Source organism: Cynocephalus volans, chromosome 3, assembly GCF_027409185.1.
Source record: "Cynocephalus volans isolate mCynVol1 chromosome 3, mCynVol1.pri, whole genome shotgun sequence".
In the NCBI taxonomy this organism is placed as follows: domain Eukaryota; kingdom Metazoa; phylum Chordata; class Mammalia; order Dermoptera; family Cynocephalidae; genus Cynocephalus; species Cynocephalus volans.
In genome coordinates this window covers 172,865,544-172,884,074 of record NC_084462.1, presented here as the reverse complement: position 1 = coordinate 172,884,074, position 18,531 = coordinate 172,865,544, and the positions used below count along the sequence as shown (strand labels likewise).

General features: G+C 52.7%; 1 protein-coding gene across 3 annotated transcripts in view; it reads right to left on the bottom strand.

Annotated features, from left to right (window-relative positions):
• Positions 1 to 17,384, bottom strand: part of ITPK1 (inositol-tetrakisphosphate 1-kinase) — a 171,894-nt gene extending 154,510 nt beyond the window's left edge. Inside the window, exons 1-2 of one of the 3 annotated variants that reach the window (XM_063089648.1) lie at positions 17,287 to 17,384; positions 16,638 to 16,872 (exon numbers count right to left, since the gene is read on the bottom strand). In XM_063089648.1, coding sequence (XP_062945718.1) covers positions 16,638 to 16,732 — 95 coding nt within the window. In that variant the 5' untranslated portion in view covers positions 16,733 to 16,872; positions 17,287 to 17,384. The remainder of the gene's footprint in view (positions 1 to 16,637; positions 16,873 to 17,286) is intronic. The other 2 variants (XM_063089649.1, XM_063089650.1) reach the window with 2 other exon arrangements.
• Positions 17,385 to 18,531: the final 1,147 nt, after the last annotated feature.

The following is an 18,531-nucleotide window of genomic DNA, read 5'->3' as shown; positions in this document are numbered from 1 at the left end:
GCTCAATAACTAACAGCATAACATTCAATAGATTGATTCTGTAATAATTAAAAATGGTCACTGTCTATGGTACTTTATTTTTAGGTGTGATAATGGCCTTAGGATATTTTTTAAAGTCCTCAGCTTTTAAAGATTACACTAAAGTATTTATATATAAATGTATATGTCTGCAATTTGCTTCAAAATAATATGGGAGAAATAAATAAAACAAGAGCAGCCATGAGTTAATAATGGTTAATACTTGCTATTAAGGAGGGTGGGGGGAAATGGAATGTTTATTTTATTATTCTTTCTTTTGTACATGTTAGAAATTTTCATAATAAAAAAGTTCATAAAAATTCAGTTTAAAAGAGAACATTCTAAAGACTGTATTGTATAAACATGGAATTTGTTTATACTACAATACATGTACAGAAATCGAAAGGCTACATGTGCAATGATTTCAGCTCTATGACTGTTAAATACAAAAAGGGAAGAGAGTATACAAAAAAGAAATGTGGTCAGGTGGAGGGGACAGGGATGATTTGTCTCTTCCAATTTTGCTTTTATAATGTTGAATTGACTTTACAGAAGACAAAAAATTTCAAGGAAAAGATGACATCCTTTCATTTCCTTCAGCTGGGACTCAGCGTGGGTGAGGGGCTGGCTGGTGGCGGGCCCCTTCCAGAAGCATGGGGGCGGGGTGGGGGTAAGGCTTTGCTGGAAGCCACAGGAGGCAGCTGAGGAAATCCAGACGTGGCTGGGCTGTGCAGAGGACCCTCAGCAGCCCTCCAGAGGCCCCAGCTCCCCACCCCAGCTGGCTGGAAGGCAGGGAAGAGTGCTGGGTGTGGGGAAATCAACCAAGATCGGTGCCTCGCATTTTAAGGGACCACATCAGCATCCACTCCCTTTGACCAATTTTGAGATCAGAGATGACAGCCAGCTCTATAATGCATCTTGAGCCAGAACAAGTAATGTTTTGAAAAGAGGGTAAATTATAATCAGACCATCCATTATGTGCTAGAAACCACCTTGACCAAGTCGGTCCTCATCTCCTCTGATCCCCCAAACCACTCCACAACTGAGAACTGATACCTTCATTTAGCAAATGAGGAAGGGGAAGCCCCCTGCCTGCCCGAGTTCAGTCATGCCCTGGGTGCTGGGCTGGGTTTAGAAGCCAGGGAGTAGACTCAGGCTAGCACACCTGACGGCCTCCTTCCTGAGCAGCACCTGTACTGGGGGTCATATGCACAAGCAGCAGGAGGTAAAGGGATCCACACATGCTGAAGCCCCTCCTGGCCTTAGGGGAATGGTAGCTCATGCAGTACACCCCCCCCCCAACTTCCAGGAGGGATGCTATGGACCAAATGTTTGTGTGCCCCCAAATTCAGATATTGAAGCTCTAATCTCTAATGTGATGGTATTTGGAGGTGGAGCCTTTGAGAGGTAATTCAGGTTAGATGAGGTCATGAGGGTGTGGCCCCCATGATGGGATTAGTGTCCTCATAAGAAAAGAGACCAGAGCTCACTCTCTGCCATGTGAAGACACTGAGAAGGTAGCTGTTTGTAAGCCAATAAGTGAGCCCTCACCAGGAGTCAAATCTGTCAGCACCTTGACCTTAGATTTCCAGCCTCAGGAAATGTGAAAAAATAAATTTCTGTTGTTTAAGCCACCCAGTGTGTGATATTTTTTTTTTCTCTTTTAATAGCAGCCCAAGCAAACTAAGATGAGAGAGAATGGAAATCATGAAGGAGCTCTATGGAGCAGAACTCTTAGAAGAGGCTGAGGCTGAGAAGGGGTTTTCTTCAAGCCTGTGGTTGTACTAGAACAGAAAAGTAAAGCTGTATTCACAACTTATTTCCTGGACATTGATGATTCAAAGTCAGGGTAGGTACAGAATCATCTAGAAGCTTTATTCCATGAAAATCAAGTGCAGGAAAGTCATCGTGTGTGAGTGCATGTGTGTACGTATGTGCTCCTATACTCATCTGCCTGTACAAACACATCACATGTCTGAGAAAACACACAAGAAGGTATAACCTTGCTGCCTCCAGGAGCTGAGGCTGAGTGCGAGGGAGACTCACTTTCATTGTATGACCTTGGTGTGATTTGATTTGTGATCACACACAGTATCACTTTTTAACAAAAGGTTTTATAAGCTTGGCCAGTTAGCTCACTTGGTTAGAGCATGGTGCTGATAACACCAAGGTCAAGGGTTTAGTATCCCCACACTGGCTAGCTGCCAAAACAAAACAAAAAACGAAACAAAAAGTATTACATTTAAATACAAAAATTTTCTTAGTGTTATTCACAAGTCAGTCATGAACCTGCCTGAGAGATACTTCGTGGAATCTCATGGATCAAGCCACCTAACCCCTTGAGCTTGGTTTCTGTCTTCATCAGCTGATACACTGAAGCCACCCCTCCTGGCAACCTCACATGACAGACCTGAGGATTCCCGGCAGTTGTTCGTTGTCCAACCCAACAGCTCAGGTCCAATCTGCAGTCCCACTAGCTAAACCGGAAGCAAAGAGTCACAGATTCAGTTCCCGGGACCTCTGAGCTGTGACACAGGGCCACAAAGGTCAGGCCAGCCCTGCTACACATGGTGGCCACAGCAAAGGAGACAGCAGAAGTAACCTTCCCTTCCAGAGACTTCCCACCAGCACTACCTCTATCTAGATGCCCCTGAGGGCCACACCACTAAAGAGATACATCGCCGCTGGAAATTCTGGAACACCAAGTAGAGGCACACAGCAGGGGGTTAAGCAAGCCTAGGGCAAGGGGCTCTGAGCAGGTCTTTTCCTCACTTTCCCCACTGGTTCCAAAAAGAAACCAGTAGGGACCCAAACCCCTAACTAGACCTCACTTCCCTGAGCCTTCCCCCAGCCTCTGGTCTGCCCCCTTTGCCAGGATCCTTGAGACTGGGGCTCTGAGGTATGGAGCAGCTGGGTGTGACCACCAGCCACTCACCAGCTACTGCCACAATTTCCAGGTGAAAATACTCCCAGCGTGTCCTTGCCACTGTTTCCACAGGGCCTGTCTGTCCACAGGAGGGGCTGGGATCTGGCTCTGCACATCAGATCTGAGCGTCTGGGACAGGTCCATGCCCCAACCTGGACCAAGGCTCCCCGCCAGCTCTGTCAACCCCAATCAACAGTTCACAGCTGTTCCTGGCTCACAGAATTCTCTAGGATCCTGGCAGAAAGATACCCTTTCAACTCTCCCCGAGCAGGATGGGGCCAAACAGCAACAGGCTCAGGCTGACTGTGTTTATATAACGCAAGACTGTTTCACTCCAAAACACGTCAGAGTCGAAACACCAGGGTTCCACACAGAGGGGCAGCGCAGACATCCTTCACCCTGAACTTGGGGCAATCTTTCCCAAGGCCCGTAAAACCCCACCCCACAGACAGGAGGGCATCAGCCCTTTCTCCAAGATGCCCACTTGCCCAGCCACTGGGCCCAGGACCCTCAGAATCTGCCTGTGTCGGACTGGCCATGGGAATAAACCGGACTCGGGTTTATTTGAGGAAAAAGGTAAAGCCAGGAGCCCCGTCTTTGGTCCTGACATGTGTGGGTACTCATCACTCCCCTCTGGGGAACAGCGTCCTGTCCTGGAGAATGTGTGTGAACCCTCAGGCCCTGTCCTGTGTTTTTGCCATCCCGTCCAGAGCTGGAAGCTGGTGGAAAGCAGCCCGCCCACCCCAACCCCCACTGCAGCCAGCCACTGGAGACCAGAACCCAGGAGCCCCTCCATCTCTCCCCACTGCCACAAGGGAGCAGTACCCCAGCTTCCTTTTGGGGATCCACCCTGCCCAGGAATGTGGCCTACCAATTCCCACCCCAGCATACTGCACACACCAGCCCCAGCAGTGAGTTCAGAGACGGGCGTGAGGCAGACAAACCAGAGGCAAGAGAATTGGTCCCTGTGGACCAGGTCTGAATCCCAGCTCTGCCACCACTAGCTGCGTGAGGCCAAGGCAAGTTACTGAACTGCTCTGTCAGGGAATGGGGCACTAAGACATCCACCCTCTCAGGGTGCAGTGCAGATCAAATGAGATAATCTATGTAAGGAGCTCAGCCCTGCATCTGGCTCAGAATAAAGGTCATTATGAGGACTTACCTCGCACCATGTGCGCCTGAGAATGGAGCCAACGTGGAAGAAGAGTCCAGGAAAGCAGAGACACCAGGTTCTAAAGATCATCGCTTAAGCCCTTGAATCCACCTAAAACTGAGGCCAGAACTCTCCATGGATTTACCCTCACGGGAGCCAACACATCCCTTTATTACTGAACCCAGTTGGTACTGAGCTTTCTGTCAGAACCTATACATCCCCGCGACTTGTAGCAATTGCCATACAACCGATTTTCTGCTCAGATCATTACCTTCATCCCAACAACTCATCACATCTGCTGGTTAACTGAGAGAGAGAGAGGACAGGAGGGCACAGCAATGGAAACAGATTTGCAGGCACGTGGCCCAGTTCACAAGGTCTCATTCTCCAGGGAGTCCCAGCCCATTGCTGCTACAAGGCACCCACAGTACTGCTCACATCCCACATGGCTGCCTTGGGGAAGGGGCACCCACCTACTCCCCCACAGTTCTCAGGAGAACATTGCAAATCCAAAGAATTGGCCCCTTCGGCATTCCCAGAGAGGCGAAAGGAAAGACCACTGGGATGGGGCAGAGGGAGGGAGGTGCTACCGACTACCTGGGCCCACTGACAACAATAACTCAACCTGACCAGGGTTGGGGTTCATCAGCAATGGCCCAGAACAGAACAGACCCTGGCCTCGCTTTCCTCAAGGTTCCCTAGAGGCCAAAGTAGGCACACTTGCTGGGGCTCCAGAGCCATCAGGCGGAATCGCTGTGTGCATGAGCCTGCAAGTCCAGCCACTTTGAGCTGCAAATCCTCATCTGCAAAGACTCCTGGCTCAAAGGTTTTAGAAAATTACTCCTCTAACGCTGTGAATCTCTGTACCTCACCCTGTAGAGGAGGTTTACTCTGACATGACCTGTCTGGTACAGATGAGTGAGGGGCAGCCTTCCCCTTCCTTCCAGAGACAGTCTCTGGCCTGCACAAGAAAGGAGGGAAGTCTGTGTGTGCTGAGTCCCTCCTATGCACAGGCACAAGACCAACTCTTACTGCAAAAGAAATTAAGGCTCAGAGAGGGGCTGAAATGTTCCCAGGATCACCCATCTAGTAAGAAGCTGAGTCAGGGTACCAGTCCCACTGCTGAGCAAGACATATGCTGTCTCCATGATATCACATGGAAACCAACACAGCCCTGCCAAGTAGCTTCTGAGACTACATTCCTTTCTTGCCCCATCTTCTTTCCCAAGATATAAGGGTGTGCAAAGATAAACTCAAGGTAAACAGCTCCATCAACATTTATTAGCCAATTCTAAACATGAATAACATAGTTCCCATTTACTGAGCCTCTTATCAAGGGTAAGGTCCTGAGCTAAGAACATGAGGTGCCTTAGCTCATCCGATCTGCAGAACTATCCTGCTACAGGCTGGTATTACAATTCCCATTTTTAGTACAGAAACTAAAGGCTCAGAGAGGTTAAGTCACTTGGCCCAATGTCACACAGCCACAACACAGCACCACAGCCTCCAACTACCTGCTCCTGACCTCAGAGCTTTTTCACAAGCATCTCCCCTTCTGAGGCCAAGGGTCTGCTCCAATGAGAATATTCCTAAGAACCTCCCAGGCTTTGGAGGTCTTTCTAAGGAGCTTCCAAAACCCTCTGGGCCTCTAGCTTCAGTAAATTTCCAAGGTCCCCGAGGTGACACCCACGGGTGGCATTTTAAACAAAGAAGTGGGCTGTGTGGCAGTGTCCATACAGGATCAGAGAATTTCAAGGAAGGAGCATGGTGGGCAAGGATGGCAGGATCCACCCAGAGCTTGGGAATCTGGCTAAGGCTAGACCGAACACTTCACTAACTGGGCCTCCACAGGACGGACAGCAACGCTGCGGGCAAGCGGCCAAGCCTGTGTGGGTGTCCACTGAGTTAGCACCTGAATTTCCTGACACTCTCTGGGAGAGTGATGGGCCGAGCTGAAACTGAAAAGGAAAAAGAATAAAGGGAATAATTAAGGGGCACCGAGGGTGAGGAGCTGGAGAAGAGCTTCTGCCTTCATTTAAAAATAAAAAAACACAACCACCTCGGTAACAGTCGAGAGTATGGGCTTTGGAGCCACACAGACTGAGGTTCAAATCCTGCCCTTAGGAGTGACCACAGCTATGAAACCCTGGGAAGATCACCAACCCTCTCTGGGCCTCAGTTTCCACATATGGCCCAAGAACTTTGACAAGCTATGTGTGAGTGCTCAGCACAGCGTCAAGCACAAAGCTGATGCTCCATAAACAGGAGCTGCTGCTATTTCCAGGGCTACACTGTTCTTGTACCATTGGAATAACGACTCTGCAGCCTCAAGCAAAGGCTTACACGCATTTCTGGAGAAAGATCGCCTGCCCACTGCATGCTACAGGCAGCCCCATTAGCTCCCACAAGAGAACGGAGCACATTCCTCATCAGAAGGGCATCTCCCCATTTATAGACTAAGGTCAGAAGCTCAGGCCTAGACCTCCCTCCCCCAAGGCTTTGGTCCTCCCCAGAGCAACGAAGGAACTGGGCACCCAAATCTCCTTGAGCACAGGCCACAGCTTGTCTGCACCCAAGTCAAGGTGAGGAAAACGGTGCTTGAGAGCTGATTCTGCAGGAAGCAGAACTTCTTTCCAAAAGGATCCCAATGCCACTGCCCAGACCTGCCATCAGGGAGGTGGCTACTGGCCAGAATTTCTTTCCTTTTCAAGGATCCCGTAATGACTGCTAGGATTTTAAGAATAAAATCTTGGCACTTCACCTCTGTAGTCTCCCTCCCAAAACCCAATTAAAAAAAAAAAAAAAAAAAGGCATAAAATCTTAAGGAAAATAAGCTTTAGTATTAGCAAGGTCAGGTTCAAATCCAAGCTGCCCCACCTGCCTTGCTCTACAACTTGGGGCTAACTGCATCTTCCTTCTGAGCCTTCATTTCCAGATCTGTAAGGTGGGTGGAGGCTGCAGGGTGAAGAGAGAATTTCACCCAGAGAAAAGCAACAGTCCCTTATCACTGCATTCCTCATAAAGAAACCCATGAGATCAGGATCCTGCAAGGTGCCCAGCATGACACACTGCAGGGTAGAGCCACTCGGTGGTTGAACGACTGCCCTACAAGGACTCACTCGGCTATCCCCAGGGCTAGAGGGGACTCCACAGTGCTCACTGCTGTATCGGTCCCCAGAACCCAAGAATGCCCAGCAAGCAGTAGGCACTCAGTAAGTGTTATGTGAGTGCATGAAGGAATGAGTGGGGTGCTTTTTAAAAAGATGCCAGGGCCCACCCAGATTCATAGGGGGTGGGGCGAGTCAGGAACCTGCACTAGAACAAGTGTCCCCGGGTGGGACCGGATATTTCCTCACCTCCGCAGCCCAGTCCTCGACTGCTGAATGGAAACAGGGTGAGAGGCAGAAATGAAAGTGAAACTGCCACAGAAACGTCCTCTCTGCACCCCTGCACCCACCCACCACCCCTGACCCTCCCAGGAAACAGTGAGAGGTCACTGGCACTGGAGAACCCTCCTCCAGAAAAAGATCGGGGGGACTACCTATCAGCCCTTGGCTGGGGCTCCCACCAGAGATAAGTCAAAAGCCCCGGGCCCAGCCTTGGGAAGGCAGGAGGGCAGGCAAGGTGGCCCCCTGAATGGAGGGGGAATCCCATCACTTACTATGCACCTGCCATGCTCCCAGCCCTCCAGTGAGTGTACTACACCCACTTTACAGATGGAGGGGCAGAGGTTCCTGGAGGTGAATGACGTGCCCACTCATCCGCAGCCTTATGCTATGAGTTCACTGTCAACTCCACCACCCACCACCCCTCTGGGCCCTAAAAATGCAGGCAGAGGATGCTCAGAAATGAATCCCTTGATTTCCTTCTGAAACTGGGTACAAAGCCAATGGTGGCTGAATGTTACATTCAAGATGAAGGTGACCTGGCAGGGCACAGACAGTGTGGTTTCAGGAGCCAGTCAGCCCTGAGGTGAATCTCATCTCTGCTGCTCACAGCTGAGTGGCCAGGCGAGTCACCTCACCTCTCCCCAAGCCATATGGAGACACACCACCCATCTTGGAGGGCAGATTCTTGATCTGCAATAGTGCCTGGCCCAAGGTAGGTTCCCAGTGTCCTCTGCGATCTAGTGTGAGCCACTTATGTACAAGGGAGCAGAGGCAAAGTTCAACACAGCCCTTTTTGAAGGCACAGCAGCCCACCTGAACAAACTCCCCAAGAGCACCCTGAGTGACTCAGGGCCACACACAGACAGTACTGAGGAGTCTATGGGATTACAGCGTAAACTGCAGAGGAAAACACCTCGGGCTATGTTACTGCCTCTCCCAGCCCGGGCGTGATAACCAGTGTGACATCTGGCCAGGCTGGTCCCCAGGAATGTCTCCTGTGCACAACTAGCTCCTATCAGGCCTCGGGATCCACCTTTCAGTACACTCCTGGGCAAACCAGTGGCCAGAGGCAAGAAATCTTAAAAGGCAGGAAAAGGGATTTCTCAAAAGGTAGCAGCCACAGGCAGAGCTGGGCGAGCAGCCTTGCTGCCTTCCCGCGTGACAGGACTCAAACAAGGCATCTGATAGCTGGTGCTAGGCCAGGGTTTCCCAGCATGAGCTCTGGAGACACAGACCCAGGGCCAATATTCCAAGGGTTCTCGGGACAAACCACCCTGAGAACCTTTGCCTCTAACATGCCCCTGAAAAGCCTGCAGCAAAGAGACCCATTCAGCCTTATTCAACTCAGTGCTTCCCCCGCCGACAGTCTGGGGATGAGGCCAGTGATACACTTTAGGAAATGACAGTTTGAGCTTCCCAGAAGAATCATCAGGACAATTCCCAAGGAGATCCCCAGCCCCCTCCCTGGAGAATGTTTATTTTGGGAGGTTAGGAGGTGGACTTAAGGATGTGTAGTTCTCACTAGTGCCCCAGGTGCAACACTGTCCTGGAGGAAGATAAATGACCACCGAAGAGTGCAAGCATCAGGTGTGGCTTCCATCTGCCCCCTTGGGCACCTGAGGCCTAACCTGGGCTTTGGGAAAAGTCTCCTGATCTAAGGCCCATCCACCCCACTCACCCACCACCACCCCACGGCCCAGAGCTACTAATTTCCTGAATACAAAGGCTGGACTGAGCCAGACCAGAGGGAAGCATATGTCCTTCCGCCCCCAGCCCCCAGAGCACAGCTGCAGCCTCCCTTGGGTGGGAGAAAGGTCGTGGCCCTCCATCACACTGTCAGGGAACAAGGCTCTGGAAGGACACCCTGTCTAAAGTGGAAACCGGCCTGCAGTTATGCCCAGAGCTGTCTGCCTTTCCCTAGATGACTCCCCTGGGTCCACATGGAACCAAGGGCTTAAGACAGAGACAGTCCAGGTTGTGTGGTCTCCAAGCAGTGGATACTGCCCACCCTGTGGGTCTTTTAGCTCCTGAAGGGCGTTCTCAGCCTCTCTCATTCAATGTCACCTCCTCACAGAGGCCTGTTCTGACATAGAGTGCTAAAGTGACCACAACCACCCCTGCCTCAGTTCTCTCCCGTTTGCAGGCTTCCTGGTTCTAATTACACCTTGCAGCGTTTTAAACATGTCTGAGTAATGGTTTACCTTCACCTCCCCTAGATGCGGGAGTGCGAGGCCCAGCACCCAGCACAGGGCCAGCGGGAGCAGATGCTTGGGGTTTGCTGAACGAATAAAAGAATGAAGGAATGAAACCAACGAGCTCCTCCCTGACCTGGGAGGGACCCACCCCGTGGGCTTTCCACAGCACTCCAGAGTCACAAGTGGCTTTGGCTGAGCCACAAGGACACAGAACAGGCTTCCAAAAACCAGAAGGCAGGTCAGTGATCCACTAACAGACACTCTTTGAGTTCCTATGTGCACTGTTATAGGCACTGGGGTTTCAGCAGTAAATCAGACTGTCAAAGTCCCTACCTTCATGCAACCAACTTTTTCAAGGAGAGACAGACAATAAAGCAAGACTATGAGCAAGTCGGAGAGAAAGAACAAGCCCAGCAGCCGGAGGTCACTAAACACATCTGAGAATTCTGACTGAGTAAAAGACAAAAAAAAAGACATTTCCCAGAAGCTGTCCCTGGGAGGGCCTTCAGCCTGACCGAGCATCCTGACTCGCCCTCCAGGGGCGGCTGGCAGCTTGGCAAAGTCAACTAGGTAGGCTCTGTCCAACGGCATGAGCGGTTACAGGGTGGTGCACCCAGCACCCACAGGTCTGGGGGGGGGGGGACAAGGAAGGAGAGAAACAGGAGTCTGGAACTCCTTCATGGGGGCAGCTCTCAAACCTTCACAGCCAGTGACAGACCCACCCCACTGAACTCTAAAAGCAGATGGGGCTGGGGGAGCCCTCCAGGGGCTGTCACAATCCTCAGCCTGGCACCATACGGGCCGACAGACACCAGCCCGTGAGGCCCTCCTGGGGAGACGAAGGCCACAAACAGCAGCTGCTTTCTGAGCAGGCTCAGTACAGGCCAGACAAAGCCCAAACAGATTCGAACAGCCCAATGCGACAGCCTGCTCTGCTCCTACAGGCACCCACTCTGCAAGGAAGCTCCAGCTGGCGGTGGGAGTGGAGCATTGGTCTTGCAGGGGGCAAGTCCCCCTGGCACACCCCCACTGTGTGACCTTGGAGCAGCCCCCAACCCTGAAGGGCCTGGGATTCTTTCTCAGGACACCAACGCCCTCCCCAGAGCAAGGCTATACACACTCAGGCCAGCTCTCCAAGGGCCACCAGAGGGGGAGAGGCTAGGGTGGGCCCAATTCATGCAGGAAGAGGGAAGGGGCTTAAGACAGTGGCTTTGCCAGAGAAGGAAGGAGGTGCACAGCTCCTGAATGATGACTGGCTTTCTAAAATGAATATTATTGTTTTAAAAGGAGGTACCATAGCATTCCCTCAAAAGCTAGCTTCCTGGCTGAATTCAAAATATGAATGGGAACAGAAACCCTATTTACACCCAACTGTTTAGGAACTGTACTCAAAAGGCACTTCACTAAGTATTTACTGAATGGCCCAAACCTGTTAAACCATGTGGAGAAATAACCAGTGGAGACAGGACGGGCCAATGATTAGAAACAGAATGCAGGTGAGCCACACCCGGCCCAGCGCCTGCCTAACTCACAGTCAGCCCCAGCAACGTGGGCTCCTCAGTCTCACTATCACGGAAGAAACGCAAATCCAAAATACCATTTCCCACCCATGTATTTTTTCCATGCACTGCGCTTAGGAGGGTGCATGGGTAATAAGCTCTTCTGTTTGCTGTTGTTGGGACTGAAACAGTGAGATCTGGTATGATCTCCTTGTGAGCAGTTTCAGTACTTGTATGAAAAAGTAGAAGGCCCGTGCCCTACGACCCAGCACTGACTTATCTATCAATGTGCACCCAGGCAAGGGGACAGGGCCCTTACTGCCATGTTGTCTACACCAGCAGAAGCCAACCCCAGGGAAAGAAATATGGTCCATCCTTCTGAGAGCTGGACCACGCAGCCATTTTTTTAAAAAATGAGGCAACGATACAAAATTCTCCAAATGAAGCAGCAAGAATTTCTCCAGGACACATGGTTCCATGCAATAAGCAAGAGCACAAACAACAGTCTGTACAGGGACAGTCCCACATACGGTGCACCGTGTTTGCATAAACACCTATGAGACAGACTGCCAACAGGAGTTGCCCTGAGTAACTGGAACTCAGGAACAAGGAAATGGGCTAATTTTTCATTTGTCCTTTGAGTCCTCTACACTTTTTTTTTTAAGTGGCTGGCGAGTATGGGGATCTGAACCCTTGACCCTGGTGTTACAAGGCACTGCTCTAACATATACATGTATTAAATATTCAAAAAGATCCAGAAAATAATAAATGTTAGCTAATAAGAGTAATCTGATTACTAACGGAGATTCTCAGCATTTTCAGGAAACCCAGCACAAACTTTTCTCAATCTCCAAACCTAAAAAATAAAAGTACCATCTTGCGTTAACATAATTTTCTCAGCTTCCCACCCATAAAATAGGTAAGGACAGCACCCTTGCCCCCCGGGGGGCTGTAAGACTCAGACGAGCCATGTGTTAAAGGAGAACAGTGCCCCGCTGTGACAGCTGGAAGCTGCCGTGCAGGGTAGGGCCCCTACTTAGTCACGCCCATTGACCCTAGTTTCAAATCCACAAACCCCACACCCCAGCAAGATGATCAATTAGCATCCATCAAGGACTTCAAGGTCACTTGCAAACTGCCGAAACCAAGAACACTAAATCAACAAATGCTAAAGGTCCCTGAACAGAGAGACATCCATGGTCAGAGATCCACACACTCACTCTCCAAAGATGGTAACGATAAGAACAGCAGTAACCATTTACAGGATTCTGGACACTGTCCTAAGCATTTCATATGTCCAGCAAACCCACTCACTTAATGCTCACAACAACCCTAAGCTAAGTACTGTTATGACCCTCACTTTACAAATGAGGCACAGGGGGTTAAGGAACATGACCAGGGTCGCATGGGTACTTGTGGATCTGGCCTGAAACCCAGGCAGTGTCACCAATAAACAACCCATGTCCAGATGGATGTTTCCTCCCACTTTAAGTCCAGTCCCTAGGAGGCTGGTAGGAAGTGTTTATTTGCCAGGCTGGCTTATGGATATTTCCCATGCACCGCTGCAAAGGAGACCTAGGTCAGTACTGCCTCCCACCTCCACATCCCCGAAATGGTGGCAAATCCAGACACAAAAACAAAAAAAAAATACCCACCCACAGACTAGCATCACTCAGTCCTGGAAAAGATCCTCCTTCCTCCCCACCACAGAATCTCCCAAAAGAATTCCAGCCCAGATTGCTAAGCCATCCCAGCAGAAAGGGACCTTCGAAATGGTCCTATTTTAAAGAAATGTATGGCCCAAGGGGAAGGGACAGGTCCAGTGGCACCCTACATTCTTCCTGTCATGCCTCTCAGGGCAGTTTACTGTTGAGAGCAAATTCCCAGCCCCTTGAAGGGAGGGGCTCCACCCGGCTGCACCCCAGCCCACCACCTAAAACCAGGCCCGGACTCCAGAAGGTGCTCAGTGAACGTCAGTATGAATGAACTCCTCAGTCCCTTCTGAAAGAACTGAACAAACGGGTCTCCGGTGGGAAAGATGCAACGATAACATGGTCTAAGACTGCTCCATAAACACGTTTCCTGAGAGCGGAGTCGGTCCAGCTGGCCTCCAAGTGTCTTAAGGAGGACAGCCTCACAGACATTCTTCTGCTTTTGCAGCTTTCAGGAAGCCCCAGCCTAACCTGGGCAGAGAATAGACACTTAATAAACATTCTCAGGTGGACAGGCCTTGGGGCTGGGCTCAGGGAAGCCGTGTAACTGGCTATGCAAGTCCCTTATACTCCCTGAGCCTCAGTTTCCCCATCCCTCCATCCTTGGGCTGCTGGGAGGATTAAATGAGGCACCTGGAAGCACCTTGTTAACAATCAGCTGGTATTACTGTAAAGACAGACGAGGTTCACCCACGTTTTATACCAAAAGGCTTCATGGAGTCACGTACCCCTTTCACTACCTCTTGCAAGGTAGGTTCAGCCGCAGAAAAGAGGAGGGAAGGGGAAAGCAGGTGGGAGGGTAAGAGAGAACACACGTCCCCATGTGGAAGAGGAAGAGGAAGAAACCGAGGAGAGCCACAGGAACAAACAGTAGCACTAACAAACAAGCTGATTCAAGGCTCATCTGTTGGCTAGCCAGAGGCCCCATCCCAACAGGGCGCACGTTCCAAAGGGACGGCACTTGTGCCTACCTAAGGTAGGTGGGGCACTTCCCAGGACTTGGCTCCAACCACCTACTGATGCCATCAACACGAACTGACCCCTTGGAGAACAAGGCATTACACTTGCTGAGGGCACAACTCCACCTTGCAAGGAAATTGTCTCCAGAGACAAAAAAGCAGCAGCTCGACCCCTGGGAAGATCACAAGGGGTCTGCCTTATTGTCTGAGGTGCCCGAGGAGAATGGCTTTGCCCTCCGAGTGAGTCTCGAGGTCACCACGTTGGATCCATTCCAGAAGTTAAGGGCAAAGAGCACAAGTATGGAGCCTGCCCCCTCCCATGCCTGTTTCCCCATCTGTAAAACAAAGGGAGAGATGAGATGATCAACATTTCTTCCTGCTCTGAGATAAGGTTTTTACAGGGCCTGACATTCAACTAAACAACTCATTCTGGTCCATTTAGGTCATGCTCTGGCGCTGACACTGCCCCAAACATTTGGGGCAGTACCCCAAGTCACTTTCAAACATCTCGACATTTTCATTAGGGAATTCACAGACAATTCATCATCCATCAATACAGGAGCGTTGCACCCCCAGATTGTGAATGTTTGAACATGACAATGTCTATCCACATTGTCTCTCAAGCCACTAAAATCACACCAACATTGACACCAAACAAAGCATAGCAAAGGGCTCTGGTCACCAGCTCAACAGTTGGAGCATTTTGCAGCCAGTATAGAAACGAGGCCACCAGGGGGCACTGCCCAGAAAGTAATAAAGAAGAAACAGAAAAACTTTTTGGTGTTTTCTTTTTCCTTCTTTAGCCTAAGTGACAAAACATCCAAAGCTTCCCTAATGAAAACACAAAGTGGACTTCCTAGGGTCCAAGAATGGCCCAGATGCCTTCTGCCTTCTCTTTGAAGCCAATACGTTGGCAAAAAGAAGGAAACTAGACTTTGAACACAACAACCCTTTCAGCGAGATTAATGCTCTCCTCCCGATCTCCCCCAAAAGACTTAACACCGCAGCTTGCCCTGAACCCCCTGCCTCCTTAAAGATGGGGGGTACCACTAGAAGGGCCAGCTGATGAGTCTCTGCTAGGACTATTTTGCTAGAGACTCCTAATTATCAAGTAAAACACACCAATCCAGTGACAAGCCTCAAGCTTTAGCTGCAGACACAGGATGACAAAAATACAGACAGTAAGAAGGGTCTAAGGTATTAACTGGGATATAACTGGGATTTCCCAAGGCTTATATGACTGGGGGGAGCTCCCAGGCCTCACATCAGAGCTGGACTTCAAGAACATACCCAAGGGGCTTCTTCCACTTTCCTCAGTGTCTAGGGAAGTCTTTCCACAAGTGTATCTGCAGTGCAATGTTCACGTGTCCATTTAAGTGTTCCAACAACCCTAGGACCCACTTTCAAAGCCCAGGCCACAAATTCCTCTTGATTTCCTTGTGAATTCCTGGGGTGGCTCTGCACGCCCTACTGACCATGAAAAGGCTTGCTTTCTCCTAGGGAAACCAGCCTGAAAGCAAGCAGCCAGCCCCATCCCAGGACCAAGGGATGCAGAACCTGGGCTGCTTTATACAAGTTACGCCCCTCTGGCTGCAGGAAGAGCACCGGCGGGGCTTGTACCAGCAAAGGAGCAGCAGCAGGCCCTTGGAACAGGCATGGGTGCACAGAGGTGCTGCCAGGCCTGCCTGCGCAGGTCAGCTCACACCAGCCACTCGCTGCACACAACAAGGGATGAGGAAACCCAACTGCTCAATTCTCCAAGATGTTTGGGGCGCCACAGCGACAAAAATGCAAGTGGGGCCATTTTCAAAAATCAAATCTGCTAAGTAGACCCACTGCATAACAAAAGGTTTTACACCTGGAGTTTGCAAAATGCTTCCGGAGCCCGATTCTCATAGGCTTCCACTGAGAATGAGATTTAACTAACAGCTTCTCTGAGGCAAAGCTGCAGCTGTGGAGCAAGGAAAGGCATACCTGACCCAAAACGTGATACTTCCGTAATTTATTAACAATGTGATCTATTAAACACCTGAGTCGCCACCACTGAGGACCAGCATGGTGGGAGGGGGGAGCAGAGCCCGGATGGTGGAGGCCATCCTACAACCACATGCTTTTACCCTTTCTAAGTATCAGCCCCTTCTAAACACCAGCCACTCCCTAGCTGTGGGACCCCAGGGGAGGCACCCCACTCCTGCTGATGGGTGCCCCTTCTCAGGCACGTGGCCCAAAATCACCACCCAGGCCAATTTGCAAGGCTGCTGCGAGGCTCTAATGAGACAGCAAATCGTCACATACATGCCAAGTATTGCTACTCGCTTCAGTTGGGCTCAACCCGGTGATGTGCAATGACAGCTTCAAGAGCCGAGCTCACGCGGGGCAGAGCAGGTGGTCCACAAACGTCGGTGCCCCTCTCCACTAAAGGGAAAGGGAGGAAGGGAGAAAAACACTCGGGTCCGAAAGTACCCTCAAGCCCCCTGCAGGCAGCGTGGATCCCCAGATCTCCCAGGTCCCTTCGCCAACCCTCGGCAGCGCTCCCACCGCGCCCTGGGCAGCTGGGGGCCTCCCCTGCCGTGTCACAGCGCACCTGAGAGCCCCGGTCCGTGCCACATCGCCCATGCCGGGCACCGCTGCCCTCGAACACCGCCGGCGGCCCTCACGGCCACCTGGACTCAGTCTCCCCGCGCACCGCTTCTTCCCGTTTTGCTCTAAGCTCCCAAAGCAACCGCTGAGGCTGCCCCGGGCTCAGGCCGGGGGTCCCCGGGCGCCGGAGCCGCGTCGCTCCTTACCTGCACAGCTCGGCGAAGGCCTGGAAATTGAGCTTCTTGATTTTCTTCTCGCTCAGCCAGTAGCCAACCCTCTTCCCTTTCAGAAAGGTCTGCATCTTCCTCCTCGAGCGGGGAGCCTGGGTCCGGAGGAAATCGCCCGCAGGCCGAGTCTGGCGGCCCGGCGCGCGCCGCGAGCGTGCGGGCACCTCCTCCCGGCGGCGGGGACGCGGATCGGGGCTCCGGGCGCGCAGTCCTGCTGGGAGGGGCGGCCGGGGGCGGGGCAGGGCGCGGCGGGCGGCCCGAGAGGAGGGAGCGGCCTCAGCGCGGAGCGCCACTGGCCGGGCCGCGCGGGGCCGCCCGCCGCCGCCCACGGCCCCGCCGCCCGCGGGGCTCGCCCGCCCGCCCGCCCGCGGGAGGGGAGGCCGGGCCTCCGCAGACACCGCCCCCGCCCAGCCCGCCTCCCCGTCGCCGCGCGGGCCCGAGCAGCACGCCCTCCGGCGGCGGCGGCGGCGGCGGCGGCGGCGCGGTCCCCACCCCTCGTCCCTCCCTCGCCCGGGTCCCCACCCTCCGAGCCCCGCGCGCCGCGTTCGGCAGCCCCGAGCCGGGCGCGGGCCCTTCCGGGCGCGCTCCGATCCCCGCCCCGGCCCGCCTGGCCTCCCGCGGTCCTCACCCGCCTCTGCCGCCGCCACTTCCTCCTCGACCCGGCCCTCGCGCGCAGCCCGCCGAGCCCGGTCCGGCCCCGCCGCCCCGCGCTGACCCAGCCGGCTAGCCCGCTGGAGCCCGCTGGAGCCCGCCGGGCGGCGGAGGAAGCGCGCGGGGCCCGGCCGCCAGGGGGCGGCACCGCCCGCCGCCTCTTAAAGGCGCCGCGCCGGCCCCTGGGAGCTATTCGGTGCTTGTGTGTGTCGAGGACGAAGGGTGCAGGGCTGTGTGGAGCGCGGCCCCCGCCGAGAGGTTTGACCTTCTAAAGGGGCGAGGGGAGGGGGTCGTGGTGTGGGCGTTTGCTGCCTGTCTGGGGGGTGACCGAGCCACTGAGTCTCCCTGCCTGGAAACATCACTGTACTCCCAACAGTCTTCAGCACCCCCAAGGCGATTCATTGGAACTGCAGCGCGGGGAGAGACATTCAATGAGATCACCTCTCTTCCCTCGAGGAAACCGACCCCCGGCCCACGATGGGGACCCCGGGGAGGGGCATGAACAACCCCTGGGCTTAGGACGTTGACCACTGACTCACACCACGGAGGAGGGGAAGGGGCGGGGACTAGAAACTGCGGAACATCCCCCGGAGACCCTTTCCTTTGCCGGGTGAATCTAGTACCCTGGATTCACTAGCCCTGCCTGCCCTGCCATGCCGCCCATGCCCCGTAGGGGAGTGAGGGAGCACGCTTGCCCTCAAATGGGGGTTTTGCAGCAGGGGAGAGAGAGAGATGGGGAGGAGAAACGGACCTCTCTCTCCAGGCCCAGGCAGGAAAACTGGATCAAGAAAGTTTCAGAGGAGACAGCTAGGCCGGCCTCAAAAAATAAGGAAGATTTTGACAGTCCTGAGGAGGGGGAAGAGCTTGAACTGAGGCAAGGCAAAATGAAAGGACCATATTGTTGGGGGTGACAGACCCTCTCCTTGACCAAACTCGAGACAGGCTCCTCTGAGTCCTCCTTCTAACTAGGCCTTGGGCTCTGACCTTGGCCTGCTTAGTTCAGTTTTAATAAGAATCCCCCACCCTTGGTATCTGATCACCTAGGCCTGGCTGCAGTAAGAAGTCAGTTTAGCCAGACTCCTCCAAGCCTTGATGTTTCCACTTAGTAATTTTACATCCAGTGACACCCTCACCCCCTGCCCCTGCTCCTTGGCTATAAATTCCCACTTTTCCTTGTTGTGGTCAGAGTTGAGCTCAGTCTGTCTCTCCTACTATAAAACCC